A 23,640-nucleotide genomic window follows, 5' to 3' on the forward strand; every position below is an offset into this window, starting at 1 on the left:
CCCCTGTCAGTCAGTCTTCTCTTTACCCTGCTTTCTCTGTTTTCATAGCACTTATAACAACCTGACATTATATATTTACATATATAAATATATAAATGAGGACTGAGGTCTTGTCTGTCTTGTCTGCTTTGTCCCCAGCACCTTGTACAGTGTTTGCTTGGCTCTCAATAACTAACAACTGAATGAGTCAGTCAATCAATAAATGAATGAATTTAGTGCTAATACCTGTATAGAAGGGGATATGTAACAAATTCTGTTCACTCCTAGAATTTTGAATACTTTATAATTTCATTCCATGATTATGTCTTTCAGCTTTAGCATTTTCAAATTAAAACTATATCCATGTATGGGTTTTATTTAATTTTACAAAGATCACCTTGACAAAATGTAAAATCCAATTTAAGTCAAGTCCAAGTTTCAAAGAAATAGATGATTTGTTTGTTCGTTCTCCATTCTAATGGGACGGGATGTGTATGATTAAATGTGTGTCTGTGGGAGAGGGAGAGAGAGGAAGAAAGGGAGGGAGGGGAGAGGAGAGGAGAGGAGAGGAGAGGAGAGGAGAGGAGAGGAGAGGAGAGGAGAGGAGAGGAGAGGAGAGGAGAGGAGAGGAGAAGAGAGAAGAGAGAGAGAAAAAACAGTTACCTTCAGTGAGGAAATTGGGTAGGGCATGGGTTAGGGGGATGGTGGGAGTAGGTTAGGGGGATGGGAATAGGGAAGTCCATGTTCCCCAGAAGGAAAATAATTCCTTTTCAATTGCAGCATATTTTCCCTAAATCGTTGTTTCAAAATCCTTTTAAAAACCTGAAAACCAAAATAATTAAAAGCTTGATGAACTAAAGGTACATCAGAGCAGGGATTTCTTAGAGGCTCATGCAGAACATTATGGAAGAATGTGAGAGCCTTTATGAAGAGAAACTTCAGAAGGGAGGTAGATATATGGCCACTGCTTACCAGCTCATATCTTCCCCCACCAAAGGAAGCTGTGATCTGGAAATGGCCCTCTTGGTTCTGGGACCTTCCTTACCATGAAGTGGTATGTTCCTGCCCTAGGGTCACAGATTCAAGCAGATGCCCTCTATTATGTACAAAACCACTGACAGTTAAGAAAGGATCACAGCCCCCACATAAGTCAAAGCAGCAGCTGGTATTTTAAAGAAACCACTTGAAAATCTGTGTTTTGTGAAATTCTATTTTTTTCAATTACAGTTGAAAATCTGTTTTTAAATGTATGTCAGCATTCTTTAGAGTGATGAGTTTCAAACTTAAGCATACATCAGAATCATTTGGAGGGCTTTTTAAAATTCATATTGCTGGGCCCCACTCCCAGAATTTATGATTTACAGAAATTTAGAAATAAAGAATTTGGGTTCAAGCCTTGTCTGACTTATTCCAACTCTCTGAGCCTGAGTTTCTTCTTTTCTAAAGTGGAGTTTATAAGGTTGTAGTAAAGATTAAATGGAATGGTGCATATGAAAAGTTCTTTGTGAAGTGAAAATATGGTATACAAATATTAGCAGTTAGATGGCTTCACAAACGGTACTTGCTGCCCACCCCAGCTAGATTTTCCTGTGTTTTGTCTGCTCTCCACCCAGCTTTGTTCCACCAAGTCCATCAGATACCGGGAAAGAAACTAAAGCCAAGAAGGCTTTGAGTAGCACATTCTTTTTTCAACCCACTGGGCACAGCCTTGATACTGACCTTGATTTGACCTTCTTTTTTCTCTGCTTGGTCTCCCCTAAACTTTCTCCTTGTTCTTCCTGCCCTGGCTGCTTCTCATAGCAAAGAACAGCTCTCAGTACTAATAATGGGGTAAAAAACTATCAGTGGAGTTTTTGGTTTTTTTTTTTAATTAGTAGAATAAACAGAGGAATCTGCTCTTAAGCAGGAAAGCATTTGTTGGGGAAAGCATTTTGCTAGATTGGTGAGCTCTAGGCTGATTTACCTAAGGGCAAAATCCAGATGTTTGAAGTAGTTAAGTGGAAATACAAGTATAATTGCAGATTCCTAACTTAGGAATGTGTCAGACAGTTCTAACAGACAATTGTCAGGATACATGCTATGTCTATACAGAATGGGGTTCTTTTTTCTTTAGAAAATTTTTCTCATTCAAAAGTAGCACATGGAACTTAATAAAAAAAAGAAGTAGCACATGGGTAGTGTAAAACATTTCAATATTTTAAGTGAGTGTAAAAAAAGTAAAAATGACCCTTAATTCTGCCACACAGAGATAAATAACCTACTGGTGAGGTACTGCATTTTCACCTAGCCTTTTAATATGTATATGCTTATATATGAATATATATGTGTATGCACATATATTTTCTGAATTTGACTGGTATTATGTACAGGTTTGTATAATTTTTTTTTTCACTTACTATTATATCATGAGCCATTTCCAGGAACATTAAGTAGTCTTCAAAAGCATAGTTTTTAGTGGCAGACTATTATTCCTTGATGTAGTTGTATAATACTTCACATAACTCTTCCTAAATGTTGGATGGTTAGGATATTCTTAATTTTACCATTATAAATAATCCTGCAGTGAATGACACTTCATATACATAAATCAATTTGTGCACCTCTAATTGCTCTTAGGATAGACGACGCCTAGAGATGGAAAAACTGGATGAAAGGGTAGGAACCTATTCTAAAACTGATATAATTCACATAGTATAAAGTTCATTACCTCCAAGTGTGTGGTTCAGAGGGTTTTTGTATATCACAAGGTTGTGGAACCATTACTGCTGTCTAATTCCAGAAAACATATGGAGCACATCACAAATTTGCATGTAATCGTTGTGCAGGGGCCATGCTAATTTCTATATCATTCCAATTTTAGTATATGTTGGCTGAAGCAAGCACAGTATGAACTTTTTTCTGTCTCTTGACAATATATAACAAATTTCTCTCTAGCAGATGTGTACCTATATCCATTCCCACCTAGCAAGGTATAAGAATGCCTATTTCTCTGCAAGTTTGCTGATACTTATTTTTAAAAATATCATTTAAAATGGCATTTTATTGTTTTGTCTCCTTGATGAGTTCTTCTTCCTCTCTTACCTGAACCATAGGTGTGCTGTAGAGATGTGTCATCCACTTTCTTTCCTTTGTATGCATTTACTGTGGGCAGTTCGACTACTGCAATGGCCCCAGCTTCCTCCTTTCTGTGGATAATGACTACATGTCCAGACCCAGTCCAGCCCCTGTCCTAACCACTTTTCAGTACTGCAGCCTAGATGTCAAACTTCTTGCTGTGCATGCTTTTCTATGTAATTTGACAGTGCAACAAACAAACTTATGTCTAAAAGCAAACTCATGTCTCCTGAAGCCAGCTTCTGCTTTTGACTTCCCTATCTTGATTAGTGATGCCACCATTTTTCTAGGTGTCTCATAGTCATTTTAACTATTCTCTCTCCGTATTTAATTAGTAGTCCAATGCTGTTGATTCTGTCTTTTATGTTCTCTCTCACATCCTTCCCTTCTGCTCCATTCACTGTCATTTGTCTAATTCTACCTTTTGTGTGTATTGTGCTAGCCTACTCACTTCTCTATGCTTTCAGTATTTATCCACATAACTCATCCTAAATGTAGCTACTAGAATAACCTTTTAAAATACTGCCTTTATCATGATGCTCTCCTATCACAGAACCTCCAAAGTCTCTCTCTTGTCTACTGGATTATGTAAAGTAAATGCTTTATCTTGACACTTAAGGCCTATCATGTTCTTACATCATTCTAATTTTACTTCCTGTGTACCTTATAGAAACTTCAGCATATTCCTGCTTTTCTTATTCTTGTTTATGCAAAGACCTGGCATGACCTCTCTTCCAGTCTTCTCCAGCTGAAATTGTACTGAATCTTCACAAATTAGCTCAGAGTCTGTAAAATCTTCCTTGGTTCAACCAGCTGTGATTTCTCCTTTATTTAACTCTCACTTTTTAGCATTTCCTTTATGACATGACTTTCTGCCCTGTTTAGTGGTTACTTAGGTATTTTTATTTGCCCCCTATCACACTGTAAATTCCTTGAGCACAGGGACTATAACTTCCTCGTTTTGGCATGTTCCATAATACCTCTCCAAGTACCTTAAATGTAGATAGGAGCTCCATAAATGCCAGAATAAAAGAACAGTGGAGACTTCCAACATTTTTTTTTAGAACTATTAATGACTCAATTTCAGAAATGAATTCTGTGCTAAAAAGGAACAGATACCAGATGACCCAAATGTCATGGTTTATTCTCCTTTTTTCCTCACTCTTTATATTCAATCAATCAATAAACACTGTCAGCTCTACCTCTTCAAGATATCTCTAGACCTCTTTTTTCTACCCTCACTGCTTCTTCCCTTGAACAAACCACCATTATCTCTTATCTATAAGAGCCTTCTTCTCTTGTCTTACCTAAATCCATCAGACAAGTGAGATCTTTTTAAAACTTAAATCACAGTAGTCCTCTGCTTAATTACCTCTAGTAGCTTCCCACTGAACTGAGAATAAGATTCAAACTGCTCACTTTGACTTTGGAAAACTCCATGATCTGGCCTAGGCATAACACCAACCTCAAACCTCATCTCCCATTACTGTGCTCCTTGCTCACTGTGCTGCAGCTCTGCTGAGCATTGGCCCTTCCTCATTGTCATGTTTGCTCAAAGAGAGTGAGTAGATACTCTTGGTTCTATTGGGGTCCTTGCTATTGTTAGCTATTGTCCTAGGGCTTCATGCCTTTAGTAGTGGAGATTACTTAGGGAGTGGCCAAAAATAATTCTAAGGACTTTGAGACTTAATTTTGGAAAAACTTTTGTAGATTCCATCTTTTCCCTGAAAAGTAGCATCTGCAATACTGAGTTTGAGCTAAAAGATATATTTGGCTTAATGGGAGAAGAAAGGAAATCTTGTGTTATTCTCATAACCTTCTTCCTAAAGGATGCTACAAATATTCCTGATAGAAACAAGAGCTGGAGGGAAAACATCCTCTATCTTCTTTATCACTCTGTATGGTGATTTAGGAAATCAGGCATCCCAGCAGAAGCTGATTCTACAGGTGGTGCTCTGTGAATCTGTTGTTATTTTCCCTGTGTGCTCCTCTGAAGTGTTCCATAGCCTTTTGGAGTTGCATCCTTAGATTTTGTATATATAGGGAAGAGAGAAAAGCCTTCTTTCATTATTCAGTTCTTGACTTGCTCCCCTTGCTTCTAGAAGATATGAAATATGCACCATTCTCCTCCTTGCCTTTGGGACAATTGACAAGAAATTGTCTATGATTGGTACGTTTTATCAGACTATCCATAGAAAAACTAGAATATGCTCCCCGGCCCACTCTGTAAGAGAATTCCAAGTACTATGTTTCTAAATTACTAAGCATTTTTCTAGCCTCTAATATTTGCAAAGCTCTCCTGCATCATTCATATGGTTGCTTCTCTCCAACATTCTTTAGAAAAAGAGATGTCCCCATGTTTTAAAGATTTCAGTGTGAATGGAGAAATGAAAATGAGGTCAAATGTAAAGCCCTTATCCAGAAGAAGTTATCACTCTCTATTTATAAAGCCAAAAGGTACCCCCTAACACACATCACAGCACCTGGGGGAGACTTTATTTCCACTCCAACATTCCATTCCTCTCTTATTCACTACCCTGGGTTTCTTTTAGCTGGGGAGAGGGGATCCTGAGGTGGAGAGCGGAGAAGTGGATCTAGCAGATTTATATGAAAGATCTTGACCTGGCTATTTAGAGAAGTGAAGGGAGGTGAAGGAAGTGGAGGAGGTGGAAGGGGTGGGAAAGGTAGAGAAGCAGAACGGTACCAAAAGCCCTGTCTACATAACGTACCAATATCTCAGATGACCCAGATTATAACTTTCCCAGACTGAAAAGAAAGCCATTGTCATAAATATCCTCTCTAAAATTATACATACATACACACATACATATACACACAGATATACATGCAGACACACATATACACATACATACATGACCCACATTCACAAACACAGATATACACATGCACATTCACATGTACACACATACACACATGCACATACAAACATACACACACAGGCATGCGTTTTTATACACATACACACATATATACACTGATGCACACATACATACACACAGATACACCTACACATAAAGACATGCACATTTACACATACACAATATACACACATACACAATACACACACATACACATACATATTCCCCTTGGATGGATGTACAGTAAGAATCTCTGGATCACCAGGCTGTAAGATCCCTCAACTAACAATGAGATGTGAGTGGGCCTTCATAGCTCTATATCTCTTCCTGGTGATCAAGCAGCTTCCCCCTCTTCTGTCAGATAAACAAGCTATGTATTGTGTGCAGGCTTCCCTTCTCATTGAGTGGGTCAGAATGAGCATGGAAGAGCCACAGATAGTAAACAGAACTAATAAAGGACACTTTTTTGTGTCCTGTATTACTTGCCTAAACACTTTCAAAAGAGGAAAGAACCTGCAGTAAGTTATGGCCCAGAACTTGGACTAAGCAAAACCCCAAGCAACAGGGGCCATATTTTCCTTTTTGCCCTGAGTTGGGGCAGAGCCATAGTTCTCTTGCTACTTATTCCTTACTTGCCCCACTCCAAGTATCTCTTGAGGGGTCTGCTGGAAGTCAGGCTCAGAAACAATTAGTGCTATATGAAGGTATTGGAGTGACAGCCCACAAATGCAGCTAGAGGTTGACTCCTTTCAGAATTGGTCCTCCTTCCTCCTCTCACCTTTCTTAACAGTCTTTATAAGGACTCTTCTGGGAGCTAGCTTCTGACTGATCTGCCACTTCAGCTTGCATGTACCCACGTCCCTCTGCACTCTTGCCCAGTTCTTATCCTCTGAGCATTGGAAAAGCAGTCATCTTTACTTTCCCTCAAATATAGGAGGTTATATTTGGTCATGTTATCTGGAACTCAATTCACCCCATCTCCCAGCCTTTTCCCCAAATCCCAAACTAGCCAAACTACTCACATTCCTCTCTTATATCCCTTAGCCCAGGGGTCCCCAATCCCCAGGCCATGGGCCAATACCGATCCATCACCTATTAGGAACGAGGCCACACAGCAGGAAGTGAGCAGTGGGTGAGTGAGTGAAGCTTCATTTGTATTTGCAGCCACTCCCCAGCACTAGCATCACTGTCTCAGCTCCACCTCAGATCATCAGGTATTAGATTCTCATAAGAGGAAAGCACTGATCCCTGGTACCAAAAAGGTTGGGGACCTCTGACTTAGCCCAAAGATTTCTCAAGTATATGCTGTTTGTGCCCAACATGCCTATTCTATTACCTCATCTGGTGACTACTCAACTCATACTCCCACCCTGCCTTCCTATCCCAGCCAGTCCCATGAACATGCTTGTTCTTTGTTCTTCTAGTCATAATTATCTCATCCTCACCTGGCCATTGACAAGGCCAGACTGCTATCAAACTTATTGCTCTTTATTTTGTTAGGAAGTGGGGATTGGCAAGCCTCATCAGGAAGCACTTTTATGTGCTGGGTTACTGAATGGAAGGAGGAAGGCACTTGGTTACCAGAAGATTAGGGAAGGCTAGACACCTAGGCCTTAGTAACGACATGAGAAGAGACTGTTTATCCTGATTTTTCTTTTGGACCAGGGGTTATTCTCTAGTGTACTGCTAATGATATTGTATTCTGTAATATATTATCAAAGTGTGGTTATCACATCTGTAGAATCATCATCACCCTAGAACTAGTTAGAATGTCAGAATCTGGAGCCTATTCACAAATAAAGAGGACAATCTGGTGACAGACAGAGGATAGGGGGCTTGGGAGGCTGGGAGAATGGGGTGAAGTGTTAAAGAAGTACAAATTAGTAGTTGATAGGTGGTCACGGGGTTAGGGAGCATGGCATAGGGAATGCATTTAGCATTAATGTATTGGCTAGGTGGCAAGCCAGAGGAGCAAAAGAGCAATCAGGGGAATCATTTTATAAACTATATAAATGTCTAACCAATGTACTGTATACTTGAAACCAATAAATAAAATAAAATAAAATAAAATAATAAAATAAAATAAAATAAAATGAAATGAAATGAAATGAAATGAAATGAAATAAAATAAAATAAAATAAAATAAAATAAAATAATAAAATAAAATAAAATGAAATGAAATGAAATGAAATGAAATGAAATGAAATGAAATGAAATGAAATGAAATAAAATAAAATAAAATAAAATAAAATAAAATAAAATAAAATAAAATAAAAAATAAAATAAAATAAAATAAAATAAAATAAAATAAAAATCTGGACCCATTCTAGATCTCCTGAATCAGAATTTGCAGTTTGAGAAGCTCAGAATCTAAGTTTGGCTTTTGAACCTTCTCTTAACTAGTCCTTTCTCTTTCATCTTCATTGGATTGGATAAATTGTTTTTCTTGCTATTAATGGTCCCTTTCCTATTACTATTTTGGATAGAGGATACCATTTATTGAATTCTGCAGTTAAGGAAATTGAGTTTATGTGACATGCCCAAGGCCAAACAACTAGTCACTGGTAAAGCTGAGACTCCAAGCCAGATCCATATGCCCACAAAATCTCCAAACTTTCCCTATACAGTACTTCTAACTACCAAAGGAAGGCCCATGGGCTTACTTTAATGGCACATGCCTTTTGTGGAACAGATAAACATCGACCCAGACTTCTCTAGGAGGTACAGAGGGAAGAGAGGGGAAGTGGCCTTCAGCTTCTGAGAATGATTTCCCTAAAGAGGAAAGGCCCTAGCATATTTCTTATCCTGGGGGAGTTCGCGGAAGCCCTTTCTGGAGCCAGAAATTGCTGGAATTGGGACAAGAGGCCAAAGAAAACTGAAATGGGGATCAGGAATATTATGAAGGGAACTCCCCAACTCTAAATCCCCAAGAGAAATTAAAGTCTGATGCCTGATCTTGGGCTTAGAATATGCGACAAATTCATGTGAGGCTGTTCTAGGTTCTGGCTATTGTACAAGTCAGTGAGGACATTATTTGAAGCCTGAGACCTAGGCCTGTTACATCATGCTATAGCTAGAAGGGTTGTTTGTGATGATAGAGACAATGTTTTATTTTGCAGAGAGAAAACAAAAGCTCAGAGAGGGAGAGTAAGTTGCCAAGGGTCAGAGAAAATTCATGACAGAGTCAGAGATGCTGACTCCCAATGCTACTCTTCTGGAGGTGGAATCTCTGGTGTGGAAAGGAGTTTTCTTTGGGTCTGCTCAGGTGCCCATAGGAACCGTAGACCCTGTAAATATGGCCCAGTGGTCCTCAAGCTTTTTGGTATCAGGGACCGGTGCTCCTATGAGAATCTAATGCCCAGTGATCTGAGGTGGAGCTGAGGCAGTGATGCTAGTGCTGGGGAGTGGATGCAAATACAGATGAAGCTTCGCTCACTCTCCCATCACTTACGTCCCGCTTTGTGACCCAGTTCTAATAGGCCACAGACTGGTACCAGTTCATGGCCTGGGGGTTGGGGACCCCTGCTTTATATCTCAGCAACACCTTTACCTTGGAGAATCTCTACATCACTTACCCCCAGCTGTGTGAAATCTGGCCCTGGAGGCTGCTAGGCCTGGTTGATCTAGGCTTTCCTTTTTCTGGGGCCCAGAGGACCTGTGGAGATGGCCGGGTGGGGTCAACTCAGTCCAGGAAGCACAGAAATTCTTTTACGTGTATGTGTCTGGGGTATTTTTCTCTCTCACTTACGTATATTTTTAAAAATTCTTTTTAGACACCAGCTTTATCTTTTCCAAACATCATTTCCTTGCTCTTTTCCTGAGTTCTAGCAGTGGCTGGGGGCCCAGCTTCCTTATTGGCCTCTGAGCTATGGAAGGGGGCGGGCCAGGGCTCAGAAGAGGCTGGAGTAAGGAACAGGGGGGCTGTTTATGCTGCCGGAACTGTCTTTCATCCTTCCCTTTGCCATCAGGGTGCTGGCTGGTTTCTGGAACAGCGTCTTCATTCTTATCCAGCTCTTGACACTGGCTTTCATTCCCTAAGGCTGTGGCAAGATCTAGGCCCAACCAGGCTGATGGTCATACTTTGCCTTCAATGCCACTCCTTTCTGTTCTTGAAAGTAGAACCTGACTGTGCGTGAGCCCCTTGGATCATACTCAGGAGACTGGGCTGATGGCCCCTCATTTCAGGAGATCTTAACAGGAAGGCAAATGGCTCTCAACTAAGGGAGGATCCAGCTTGCAGAAAGAAGTACTAAGGGCTGGCTGGAGGGGTTGTTGATGAGCATCTGAGCTGGCTGATACCCAGCTCTCTCTTAAGCCACCTCCCCACCTTGGCAACTTTTCTGGTAGGTACTACTAGTAGCCATGGCTACCATGGCTGCTGCTTTCTTTCTTCAATATCCTTTACTTTTTTCTTCCTAAGAAAGGAGTTTTAAGGTAATGAATGATAGGGTGTGTGTTTAATGATAGTACTTGAACCAACCTTAGAAGAAAGAGATTATTGCCGCCACAGCTAGGCTTGGAGCTGCCTGGTTAGTGGTTGGCATTTTCTTACTTCTCTGTTTATTTTAGCTCATCCCATGTCCCCACTGCCTAAAGAATGGATAGGTTAAACTCTAAGACTACTGAGGATTTTTTTTACTGACTGCTTCTTGAGGGAATGGCTAGGAGAAGCCTCAGCTATACAAATTTTTGAGACATATTGTTCTTTGAGAAAGAGGGGTTGTGTGGTATCCTAGAAAGGGCTAGAGAATCTAAGCCTCATTCCCAACTGCCAGTTACCAGCTGTGTACTCTTAGCAAAACAATTTATCTTTCTGTGTCTCTATTTTCTAATCTGTAAATTGGGGATAATAACAGCTTTTATTGATAAAGTTGGAATGAGGATTGAATCAGCTAATACATGCAAAGTGCTTAGTGCCTGGCACATCTTAAGTATTCAATAAGTGGTCCCTGTTACTTTTTTAAAAGTTTATAGTATGTCAGGCACTATGTTGAGTATTTTCAGACATGAGACTGCACTTAATCCAGACTACAATTTGTGAGTAAAGGATAGTTATCTTCCCCATTTTACAAAGAAAGAATCTATAACTCAGAGAAGTGATTTGCCCAAGGTCACACAGCTAAGATTGGAATGTAAGTGTGAACTAATTCTAGAGCTATTCAGGAATAATTAAAGACCAAGTATTACTCCCTATAGATAGTTTCCTCTCCTTTCTCAAACTAGAGATGGAAAGCTCCAACTCTGGCTGCAGTTCCTATGCTGGGATTTTCTTCACTCCAGCTTGTGGTTTTTCTCCCAGTAGTCCAAAAGCCCCTACTGCCTTGCTTCTGTCACCTTTGGAAGTGTTCCCTATTCCTGGATAAACCCTAGAGAGAGTAGGGGCCTTTGTAAGCTACTTTCCAAAGTGTGGCAAGGGAGGAGTATAGCAAAATTTTGACAGTGGATGGACAAATCTGGGTGGGAGTACTTCTGAACCATTAAGAAGGACAAGTCTGACCTGATAACTCTTATTATAGTACCTACTATTTATTGACCACTTGCTATGCATCAGGCTGTGTCCTAGATGCTTTGAGAATATTATCTCTAATCCCCACAATAACCTAGCCAGGCATGGATTATTGTTCCCTTTTTCAGATAAGACAACTGAAGTTCAGATGGATTAGGTGACTTGCATAGAATCACACATCCACAGTGGTAAAGTTAGGATATGAACCTAGATCTGTCTCACTCATTTTTGTTTCATTGTCTGCTGGCTCAGTGTAGTTGGTAGGATGAGACTAACACACAAGAAATAATCATGAGCAATATAAAACATATTATTATAGGCTAAATTGTGAGGACTAGGTTACTAATGACGAGCTCCCTGGAGGAGATGGTACCAGGGCAGTACTTTGAAGAACAGGTAGGATTTAGATTAACAAAAATGGGAGGGGGCATTTCAGGTGGAGGGAACAGTCACAGTAATAACTAAAATTTGTTGAAAGCTTACAAGACCCTGTTCTAAGCAGTCGGCATGCGTTGTCTCACTTGATCTTTACAAACTCCATTAATTAGGTACTTTTATCCCCATTTTACTGCCATGACAAATAGAGCTCTGTGAAGTAAAGTCACCTATCTAAAGCAATAGAGCTAATAAGTGGTAGAGCTGAGATTCAAACCAAGGTGGTCCAACTCCAGAGCTTGTGCTGGTTGCTACTGGAAAACCAACAGCAAAGGCACAAAGCTGTTTGCAGAGTGTGACTGGAGCAGCGACATGAGAGTTTGAGCTGCTTGGGTAAAGATAGCTTATAGAGGTCATTGAATGTCTGATCCAGTTTACATTTGATGCAGAACAGGGTAAGAAATAGGTAACCAGTGAAGATTCTTGAATAGGAGGGTGCTTCAGTTCAATTGGTGTTTGACATGATATGATCTAAAAGCTGTGACTGAAGGTGGAACAAAGGGAGACTGGCTGGGAGACTGGCATGATATTTTGGACGTAAAGTGTTAAGGGCCTGGACTAGAACAGGAGGTATTGGTGGTGGGTTCTATAGAGAAATGTGATTATGTGGAATAGTCTCAATGAGAAGAGAAAGAAAAAGAGAGAGAGAGAGAGAGAGAGAGAGAGAGAGAGAGAGAGAGAGAGAGAGAGGCAAAGCCAAGAGATATATCATAAAAGAAGTCTTAGTAGAACTCAGTGAGGAATTGGATGGTTGGGGAGAAGGTGATATCAAAGCTGACTGTTCACATTTTAAACCCTGGACTCGGAAGAACTTTGGGAATCCTGGATGTGAAAGAAGGGCCAAAAATAAGAGCGATGCCCTATTCTCCACTGTATCCTCAGTTCCCAGAGGTATATAGATTCACATGGTACACAGTCTGTAGTAGTACATTATACTTCTGCGAGATGACATATAAATAATTGTTAACGGATGACTACCAGGTAATAGAAGCTAGAGAGATTTCTAGCATCAGTGCTTTGCATATGAGACTCTGGAGCAGGCACCATCCTCCACCCCAGTACAAAGTCTTCTTGTGCCTTCGGCCTCCCCGCTAGGCACTCTGAAATCCATAATAGAGCAATATGGTTAAAAGTAGGGGCCTCACCTGGCTTTCCTCCCATAAATCTTAGCTACTGCTGCTAACCTGTGACTCTGGTTCCTGCCCTTTGACAGGTAGCTTCCCCTGCCCTTCTTCTTATACCTCCTTGTCTGTGTCTGGCCTGTAACCACTTCAACCCGTGTTTTCCCCAGCAAGGCCATTCTCCTCAAGATTACCTTTTTTAGGCCTTTAGAATCTTGCACCACTGAGATTTTCTGTTTCCACTGAATTATCCTACTATATAACAAGCTTGTTAGAAACAGGGCCCTTATCTTAGACAGCTCTGCACCCTCAGTGTCTAGTATGGAGCCTGTCACAGTAAATGACTGAATAAATTACTAAAAAGCTATCATCTATTTACCTCTCTATCATCTACTTATTTATCATGTTTCTCTTACTCTGTCATTCATCTCCCTCTATCATTCATTTCTTTCTACTATGTATTTCTCTATATTCTTTCTCAGGGATTTCTCCCTTACTGTCATTCGTGTTTCTCTGAATCATCTTTCTCTCTTATCTCTATCATCTACCTGACCCTTCCAACATCTATCTTTCTCTCCTTTCCTTCCTTCCTTCCTTCCTTCCTTCCTTCCTTCCTTCCTTCCTTCCTTCCTTCCTTCCTTCCTTCCTTCCTTCTTTCTCTCCCTCCCTCTTTCTCTCTCTCTTTCCCTCCCTCCCTCCCTTCTCTCTCTCTCTCTTTCTCCCTCTCTCTTCTCCTTATTCTCTCCCTTCTTCCTTCCTCCCTTTCTTATTCTCTTTCTTATAAATCTTTTCTTCATCTTCTGGCGCTACCTATGCCCCACATATGCTCTTCTTCATACTATTCTTCCCCACATCTAAGGGAGGCATCTATTCATGTGAAATATACCAGAGGATAGGGATTGGTCCTGTATAAGCCAGTCAGTGCAGGAGTTATGGCTTTAGCCTCCAGCACCAGACAGACTCTGTGGTTGCATCCAGGGCTTGGGCCTCAGACCTGTTTCCCTTTATTCATCCCTGCCTTGCTGAGCAGCAGTTTCCTCTGTCAGCCTAGTACTGCACTATTTACCATGCTGTTCTCTTTTGCCTGGCAAGAGTTGGGGCTCCTTGCCATCATTTTCCCTACAGTCTTAGGTGTCTCTCCTCTGTGACCATTTTATCCTTTGCTCTCTCAAGGCCTTTACTGTACTTTATTTGACTTAGCTCTGTCTCACTAATCTGTAAGCTCTCAAGGGCAAGGCTATGTTTGATTCATCTCTTTATCCCCAGAGCTACACATAGATGGTACACAGTAAACATCTAACGAATGCTTATCAAATGAGTAAGTGAAGACCGGAGAATTTACAGCCCAGTATTGACTTGTTCAAACTTCTCAATCGCTTGCTTACTATTTTCTTAGAGAAAAGTGGGAAGATTGGTCGGATTTATTTTTTTCTCAAAGACAATTTAAGGTAGGCTCTCTGTTCATTGGTCAATAGCACCTATTTATTCCACAAGTATTTACTGAACATCTATTGTGTGTCTGGCACTGCTGTACATGCTAGGGATACACCTGTGAACAAAACAGCTGTGTAAAGCTAACATTTTGTATCCCTAGGGATTGACCTTGGTATGAAGGAGACTTGAGTTCTGGGAGCTGGGGAGGGCCACTAAGATTCCCATACCAGCTCCTTGAAAGATGTTCTACTTCATTTAAGGGAAAGAGGGGGTGGGGGCGGAAGCTGCCTGGGAAGTGATTTCAGCTCTGGTTCCCTAAGCTGACTTCCTGTCCCTTTCTTGTTGTAGGAGAAACGCCCCTGTCAGTAGGCCACACTCATGGCATGTGGCCAAGCTGCTAGAAGGATGCCCTGAAGTGGCTACCACCATGCATGTCCCTTCTGAAGCCTTTAGTTTGTCCTGGCATTCTGGTTGCAACACAAGGTGAGTCTGGAACCCTCCTGTCAACATGGTCACTCCTTCTCCTCTGTTCTAGTCTCTGTTGGATGCTATAGAACCCAGAGTGCTATAACCAAAAATAGAGTGGGAGTCCAGAGTACCTAGATTCTAGTCCTAGTCTACTGCTCAGTCTCTGTGACTTTGGGCCAGTCTCATTCTCTCTGGAAAATGTTTCCTTGAAATAGTTACCTCACTTGGCTTGCAGGACACCACCTTCTCCTGCTTTTCATCCCATTTCACTGGCTGCTCCTTTGTGGTCTCTTTCTATGGTTTCTCCTCATCCCTGTGGTCTCTTAATATAGGAGGGGTCCCAGGGCTCAGTTCTGGTCCTTTTCTCTGTCTACACTGACTCACTGGCAATCTCATCCAGTGATCATTAGCTCTGTCACAGAGCCAAAGCCTTCAGAATGGGAGCTTCTTGAATAACAGGGTCTACTTGCAGTGAAGATCTCTCAGTGCAGGGAGTGTGATATTGTCTATTGTTGAAACAGCTGCCCAGAAGAGGCACACAACTTTTTCAGCAAGCTTTGCTGTCTTTTTCCTTCCACAGCAAGATCTTACCTCCAAGAAGGGATTTCTGTTGAGGCCCAGGGAAGCTAAGAGTTGAGTTTGTCCCCAGTGTGTGACTTTATTTGGCATTGGAAGCCAGGGGCTCAGGACAGAGGCAGAGGCAATTTTGTTCTGGAAGAATGCACAGAAACACATTTGAGCTTGGCTCCTGCTGGAGTTGGGGTGTAGTTGTTTTCAGCAAGAAGGGTGGTGGGATGGATAGCAGGTCCCTTTGCCAATAAGGAATCGATGGATTCCCATCCCAGAGGTAAAGTGAGTAGAGTGGCAAAGGGCCAGTGTAGGGAGCAAGAATTAGGGGAGACTGACCTGAGAGTCTCATGGGCTCCTGCCACTGCTCAGCTCTGGCTTTCTGAACTGTGGCTTTTCTGAGAGCAGCCTGCAACCTCTGGGTTTCTAGCCATAGGGAGTTACTCGCATGACTTGGCTCAGTTTGGCTTTGTGCGTTGGAAGTGGTACTTAAAATTCAAGATTGTTTCTAATCTTAGTCTCTTCCTTGGTCTCCCCAGTTTGGCTTTACCATAGGGGATGAGGGTGGCATGGGTGGGCAAGGACAATTCTAGAATCAATACTACTAGTAGAGAGGATTCTGATAACAATATCAATGGAAACAACAATCAAGAGAGCAGCACCTACCATGTTTTGAACATCTAGGTGCCTGAGCTGTAACAAGAGCTTTACTATTATTATCTGATTTCACCCACGAAGCAACCCTCTGATGCAGATATTACTATTATTCCCATTTACCAGATGGTACAGCAGAAGAGCTAAGACATTAGACTTACAGAGGCCTGGGTTCAAATTCCAGCTCTGCTTTTTCAGCAGCTTTGTGAAGTTGTCAGTTTACTTGACCTCTCAAAGCTTTAGTTTTCTCAGTTGTAAAGTGGAGATAATAATTTTTCCCTTAGGTTTGAAATGAGATACTCTAAAGTGTCTGGCATATCGTAGGTCCTTGGTAAATGGTCAGCATTACTATTATCAAGAAAAGGATAGGGGACGCCTAAATTCCATCTCTATCTGAGTCATGACCTAGAACTGGGCAATCTTGAAAAAATTACCTCCTCAAAGTTACTTTCTTTGCAGTGCTTGCTTTACACCAGTATTTCTCAAAATTGTGGTCCCTGAACCAACAGCACCAGTATTACCTAGCAACTTGTTAGAAGTAAAAATTATCAGAATTCACACAGACATAAAACTCTGGGGATGAGGCCAGTAACCTGTGTTTTGACAAGTTCTCCAAGAGATTTCTGGTGCACATTCAAATTCAAAAACCATTGATTTACGAAATGGGCTGACTATAATTCAATCAGCCCTTTAAGGCCCCTCTCTAATGCTAATAGTCTGTGATTGTCTCTCCTGGCAGAGAGCCGCATGCTGACTCCCCTGGGGTCAGCAAGAGACCAGATGCAATTGTAGACTCGCTGATGGCAGATAAATAGAATATAGCCCCTAATGGAGTCCTCATACTTTTAGTCTTTGGGATCTCATCCCATCCTTCTTCCATATGCCATTTTGTCTCCCATTTTACCACGTCACTGTGGTGCCCCAGTGTCCATCTCTTTCCCTATTTCCCTTTCTTCCTTTTTTTCCCTTATCTTTCTCTAATTTGTGGTTATGGGTGACTCTGGATTGCCTTGCTTTCTCTCATGACAGAGCTGGCCACAGTGGGAAAGGGATCTGGTAACCTGGCTAACTAATCAGTGTGCCCTGTGTCTTGCAGTGACGTGTGTGTGCAGTGGTGTCCACTCTCTCGGCACTGCAGCACTGAGAAAAGCAGCTCCATTGGCAGCATGGAGAGCCTGGAGCAACCAGGCCAAGCCACCTATGAGGGTCACCTCTTGCCCAATGACCAGAACATGTACCCCAACCAGCGTGACTCAGCCTATAGCTCCTTCTCGGCCAGCTCAAATGCCTCTGACTGTGCCCTTTCCCTCAAGCCAGAGGAGCCAGCCTCTGCAGACTGTATCATGCAAGGCCTAGGGTCAACTAAAGCCCCTAATGGCAGGTCTAATATGGCTGAGACCTCAGGAAGTAGCCAGCGCACCAACGGTGGCCACCTGACTCTTAGCTCCCAGATGTTATCCTGCCCACAGGAGGTCCACCACTCAGGGCCTGCCAAGGCTTACAAGGGTCCACCACAACCTCCAGTAAGGCGAGACAGTCTTCAGGCCTCCAGATCCCAGCTCCTCAATAGAGAGAAGCGCAGGGCTTCTGAACCTGTGGATGTCTTACAACAAGAAAAACTGAGCTTAGAGAATACACTATCCCCAAGAAACCCTAACAGGTTTTGCTGCCTCAGCAGGCAAAACCAAGTGAGAAATGAAGGCCATCAGAACTGTGAGCTCAGCCAACATCTTGAATCCAGCCAACGGGGTTCTGAGCATCTATTGATGGAGGCCTCAGCCAAAGCTATTGGATTCCAAAAATCATATGACAAAGCCTCCAGCATAAATTCCAGCCCACTCAACAAGGCTTCAGCAGACCTAGCTAAGGCTTCTCCTTTTAGCAGCCCTTGGCACCTCACAGGACCCACAGGCCATCGTCATAGTGCTCCTGAACAGCTGCTGGCATCCCACTTGCAGCAAGTGAACCTTGATACTAAGGGTCACAAGGGGATGGATCTCCCAACTGGGCAGGATAGACATGAGTGGACTCTGTCCCCTTTACATAGCGGCTACACAGGGAAGAAAAGTCCATGTCCCCCTGTAGGAGGAACCCAGGACCAGCCCAGTAAAGAGAAAAAGACCAGGCCAGTAGATGATAGACCTTTGTGTTTGGGACACCAGAGCCCATGCAGATCCCCCCATGGAGAAGCTGATGGACACCCTCCAGAAAGAGGTTGCCAGGACCCTAACAGAGCAAGCAGAGCAGGCAGTGAACTGGCCAGCCAGCAGCCCTCTGCCTCCGGCTTGCTCGTTCAACAATCCAGGGACTGTTCTTCAACCACTAAAGTAGTTGACACCACAGAGACAACTGAAGAAGGGGACAATGAGCCCAAGGACTGTGGCCAGGTGGCTGGTAGGCGAAATGGAGGGACCCGGGGTCGCTCAATTCAAAACCGGCGGAAGAGTGAGCGTTTTGCTACCAACCTGCGTAATGAAATTCAGAGGAGGAAGGCCCAGCTCCAGAAAAGCAAGAGTCCCTTATCACAACTATGTGACAGTAAGGAGCCAGTGGGAGAGACTGAGGAGCCCCTAGAAAGTCCTCTACTTCCTGTCTCTAACTCATCTCTTCTACCTTCAAATAAAAAACCACCTAGCCCCAGAGACAAGCTCTTCAACAGGAGCATGATGCTTAGGGCTACATCTTCAGAGTGCCTCAGCCAAGCCCCTGAGAGCCATGAATCTAGGACAGGCTTGGAGGGAGAAATAAGCCCTGGCCAGAGGCCTAGACTGCCCTCTTTGGATTTAAACACCTGGTGGAACACATCTGACCCATCCTCCTCAGACTCTGAGAAAACAAATGTTCACCATGGAGTCCGTGGAGGACATTGGAGGTGGTCTCCAGAGCACAACCTGAAGCCACATGTGGCACTAGCCATGGAAAGCCCTTCTAACCCAGGAGATAACAAGGAATTGAAGGCTTCTACTGCTCAAGCTGGGAATGAAGCCATCCTCTTGCCCTTTGCAGACAGAAGAAAGTTCTTTGAAGAGAGTAGCAAATCTCTATCTACATCCCATCTGCCAGGTTTAATCACTCATAGTAACAAGACTTTTACCCAAAGACCAAAACCTGTAGACCAAAGCTTCCAGCCAATTAGCTCTAGCTATAGGGAATTGAGGAGCCATCCCATGGACGAATCATATCATGCCACAGATCAATCATATCATTCTATGTCACTCCTTCAGTCAGAAACTCCTACTTACTCAGAATGTTTTGCAAGCAAAGGTCTAGAACAATCCATGTGTTGTAAGCCACTGCACTGTGGTGATTTTGATTATCACAGGACCTGCACTTACTCCTGTAGTGTACAGGGAGCTGCAGTACATGACCCTTGCATTTATTGTTCTGGAGAAGTCTGCCCTGCTTTGAGAAAGAGAAATATGATGCCAAACTGCTACAATTGCCGATGCCACCACCACCAATGTATTCGGTGTTCACCTTGCTATCACAATCCCCAGCATAGTACCCTCGAAGACAGCACCTTGGCACCTGGCAATGCTTGGAAACCCAGGAAGCTGACAGTGCAGGTGAGGACTTGGTTCTTGGATGGGTGAGCTTCATTATTCTCTTTGTGAGGAGAAAATGAAGCAAATCTTTTGGTAGCATAACAATTATAATTCCTTAAAACTGTATAGTCCTGGCTCCACCAGATGGTAGTTTATTAATCTGAGGCAGGAAACTCAGCCACCAAAATTGCAGTTATCTTATCTTTAGAGTTAGAATAAAATAAATTTTGCTTTACAAAATGTACAGAACTGGGATTTGTAGCCTAACTGTATAATTGGTATCCAAGTGACCTTAAGCAAGTCATTTGGCCACCAAAATTTACAGTTATATGATTTTTAAAGGGAAACATGAATCTTTACTTCACAAAATGGTCAGTACTAAATAAAGTCTTATTATCTCAACTCTGAAGTAGAGGAAAATAATGGCTGCCTCATGGATCAGTTGTGAAGATCAAATGAGATTGTGTATACAGAATGTCAGGCCCAGTACCTGATACAAAACAGCATGTATTCCCTTCCATTTCCTGCTTTAAAACTATTTGGAGCTCCACAATTTGCAAGTGGTCCCCTGGGCTTTGCTTTCAGAGACCTGACATCTCTGGTTTTCTAAAAAACAAATCCTTCCCCCTCTTCTGCAGTCTCTTTCTGTCAGAGACCCAGGTTTAGACTGGATATTGCTATACCCTGGTTATGACTTACCACCCTAACACAAGCCACTGCCATCCTCCAGGATATTTCTGGGAGGCTCTCCGATGTCCTTACCAGCTCACTGCCAGATGCCTTCCCCATGGCTTCCCTAGTGCCACCTTTTGGCTGGTGCACTTAAACCAGAAGTTAGTTCCTGTGTTAAACTGTTGCATAGACAGATACTCTGAATAATTTGGTATATGAAATTGTTCAACATATGTTCATTGAAACAAGGAATCTTAGGGGTGAAAGAAGCCTTACACAAATGAGTACATACTCTACTGTTCTTTTTATACACAGTTCTAAAACAGTTACTCTATGGAAAAATAATTCAATATTTTGGGAGGTGGCACAGGATTGACTGTGAAAGGGCATGAAGGAACTTTGTTGGGTGATGATGGTGTTCTATATCTTGATAAGAGTTGAGTTACACAGGTATATACATTCGTCAGAATTTAATGAACATACACCTAATATTTGTGCATTTCACTAGAGTGAATTTTGCCTTAAAATATTATAAACAAATATGGAACTTGAATGATATGTATGCTGAAGATTTTGAAGTCTGTTGGTGTTCTAACTTATTTTATAATTTTCAGCATACGAATGCTGCACATATTTTGTTGTTTATCCCTATGATTTTATGACTTTATGCTATTATAAATAGTATTGTTTTCTTAATGTCAAGTTAAAAATTCTTTGTTACTATTATATGGAAATACAATTTAATTTTATATATTGGCCTTGTATCCTGCAACCTTGCCAAACTCACTTATTGGTTCTAGTAGCTTTCTGATAGATTTTAAAAGGTTTTCTACATTGACAATCATGTCATCTGAAAATGGAAATAATTTTATATCTTTCTTTCCACTCGCTCTGTTTGCTTTTTCTAAGGTAGAGGAGGGCATTATTGCACTGTCTAGGACCTCCAATACAATATTTAATAGAAATGCTGAAAGCAGATATTGTTGCTCTGTTCCCAGTCTTTCACTATTAAGTCTGATGTTAGCTACCAGGTTGAGGAAGTTTCCTTTTATTCGTAGTTTGATGAGAGCTTTTATCAGGAGTGGATGCTTAATTTTTTTCAAATGCTTTTTCTGTATCTATTGAGATGATCACATATTTTTTTCTCTTTTAGTCTATTGTTATGGTGAATTACATTGATTGATTTTTTTGAAATAAGAATCAACCTACCATTGTTGTGACCACTTTGTCATGATATATTATCCTTTTTGTATGTTACTAGATTTGATTTGCTCATAGTTTGTTATGGATTTTTGTATCTGTGTTTATCAAGGATTTTAGTCTGTAGTTTTCTTGTCATGTCCTTGTGTGGTTTTTATATCCAGGTGCTACCCTTACCAAATGAGCTGGGAGGTATTCTTTCCTAATCCATTCTCAGGAAGAGTTTGCATAGAATTGGTATTTCTTCTTTAAATCTTGTAATTAATCATTGAAGCCATCTGGACTTGAAGTTTTCTTTGTGGAAAGATTTTTAACTACAAATTCAATTTCAATTTCTTTACTATATATAGGGTCATTTCAGTTATCTCTTCTTCAGTGAGCTTTGGTAGTTAGCCTTTTAAGGGATTTGTCCATTTTATTTAAGTTTTCAAGTTTATGAGGATAAAGTCATTTGTAATTTACTTTGAAATGCATCAAGAATTTAAGATAGATTGGAGGATAGATAGAGGAGTGAATAGAGATATGTGATAAGGCAAATATAGTAAAATATTAATTGTATGATATAGGTAGTGAATATCTGGGTGTTAATTGTAAACTTGTTCAACTTTTCTGCATGCTTGAAAATATCCATAATAAAATGTTGAAAAAAAAAAGAGGAGAGGAAATATAAAATCATGGTTTAAGAGCATTGATGCAGGAACCAGACAACCTAAGTTCAAATTCTTAAGCTCTCCCATTAAAAAAGAAAAAATAGGTGGTAATAATAGTACCTATTTCATAAGTTGGTTGTGAGAATTAAATGATATAATGTGTAAGGCACTTAGAACAGTGACTGCCAGATAGTAATCATCTTATAAGTGAGTTATTATCTCTTAAAATAAGGAGAGAGATTGGCTTAGCTTGAGAAACTGTTTGCTGAAAGGAGGACCTGCAAGTAGACAATAGAGAAAGGGGACTGAAGTTGGGGGTTGGAGGCAGAAGGATAAGGAAATGACGGCTGCAGAAATATCAGCCCAGGGCCAGTAACTTTGTAATGGAAGGAGGTGAAATTCGCAGGTTGCATCAACTGGCAGCAGCAATGCAGGTATGTCTATGCCTGTACCATGCCTCTCCTGAGGGAGGGACACATTGGGTTCCTAATGCCTGTTAAACTAGCTAAGCAGGTATGTATAGACAATAGGCTTTCAGACATGTGGATTGCCATCTAGGAGCCACTTCATGCCTATTCTTATCCCTGCCACCTGAACAACCCCCCTGCCCCATCCCCAGACATGAGGAAAACTTGCAGCATGGATTAGGATACCCCAGCTCATATGACTAAGGTAGTTGTCATGGTAGCTGTCTGACGTAGGGCTGAGATCCTTCTCTTTATGGCTCCTGGAAAATGTTGGAGAACTAATTGACTCCTGTTTAGTGCTGTTAAGAGAACTAAAATCAGTACACATTTACATCCCTAATACTTAATGCCAGTTAGTTTTCCATATATTATCAGATTATTTCATTTAACAATTGTATGAGATAAGTTATAATAGGATCCCATTTTAGAGCTGAGGTAGCTGAGGTTCAGAAGGGTCATACATCTATCAAGTGGCAAAGCCAGGATTTGAACAACTATAACATTTGAGTGTCTACTGTGTACCAGGCATTGTTCTAGGTATTTTACATGTATCAACTTATGCTGTCCTCAAAGCAATCAAGAAATAGGTAATATTATTATCATGATCACACGATTAAGTAGCTGCGGAGAATGAGATAAGGAGAAATTGGGTGGTTTGCCTGAGGTCACATAGCTAGTGAAGGGCAAGTGTAGGATTTGAATCTATGTAGTCTAACTTCAGGACCAAGATACTAATTGTGCTATGTTGTCTCTCCATAAGCTGGTTGCAAAGCCCAGGCACTCTCCAGTATAGGAGGATGTCTTCTAGAAGTATACCTTCCATTGGAGCAGCAAGTTCCCATCAGAGTCAACCCCCATCAGCAATAAGTCATTGGGTAACTGCCTCTTTGGTTCAAAGGGTGCAGACAATTTACAGTAACCTAAGTGGCTCATGGGGAAAAACTAGTAA

The 23,640-nt window shown here is 41.5% G+C and overlaps 1 protein-coding gene and 1 pseudogene across 2 annotated transcripts in view; one reads left to right on the forward strand and one right to left on the reverse strand.

The window, feature by feature from the left end:
* Nucleotides 1-23,640, forward strand: part of SHROOM4 (shroom family member 4) — a 228,839-nt gene that overhangs the window by 172,975 nt on the left and 32,224 nt on the right. For both annotated transcript variants that reach the window (XM_011385116.2, XM_023525978.1), the window contains 2 exons: nucleotides 14,817-14,951; nucleotides 17,254-19,723. In XM_011385116.2, coding sequence (XP_011383418.1) covers nucleotides 14,817-14,951; nucleotides 17,254-19,723 — 2,605 coding nt within the window. The remainder of the gene's footprint in view (nucleotides 1-14,816; nucleotides 14,952-17,253; nucleotides 19,724-23,640) is intronic.
* Nucleotides 2,760-2,860, reverse strand: LOC111733856 (annotated as a pseudogene).

Source organism: Pteropus vampyrus, unplaced genomic scaffold (genome assembly GCF_000151845.1).
Source record: "Pteropus vampyrus isolate Shadow unplaced genomic scaffold, Pvam_2.0 Scaffold660, whole genome shotgun sequence".
NCBI lineage: Eukaryota > Metazoa > Chordata > Mammalia > Chiroptera > Pteropodidae > Pteropus > Pteropus vampyrus.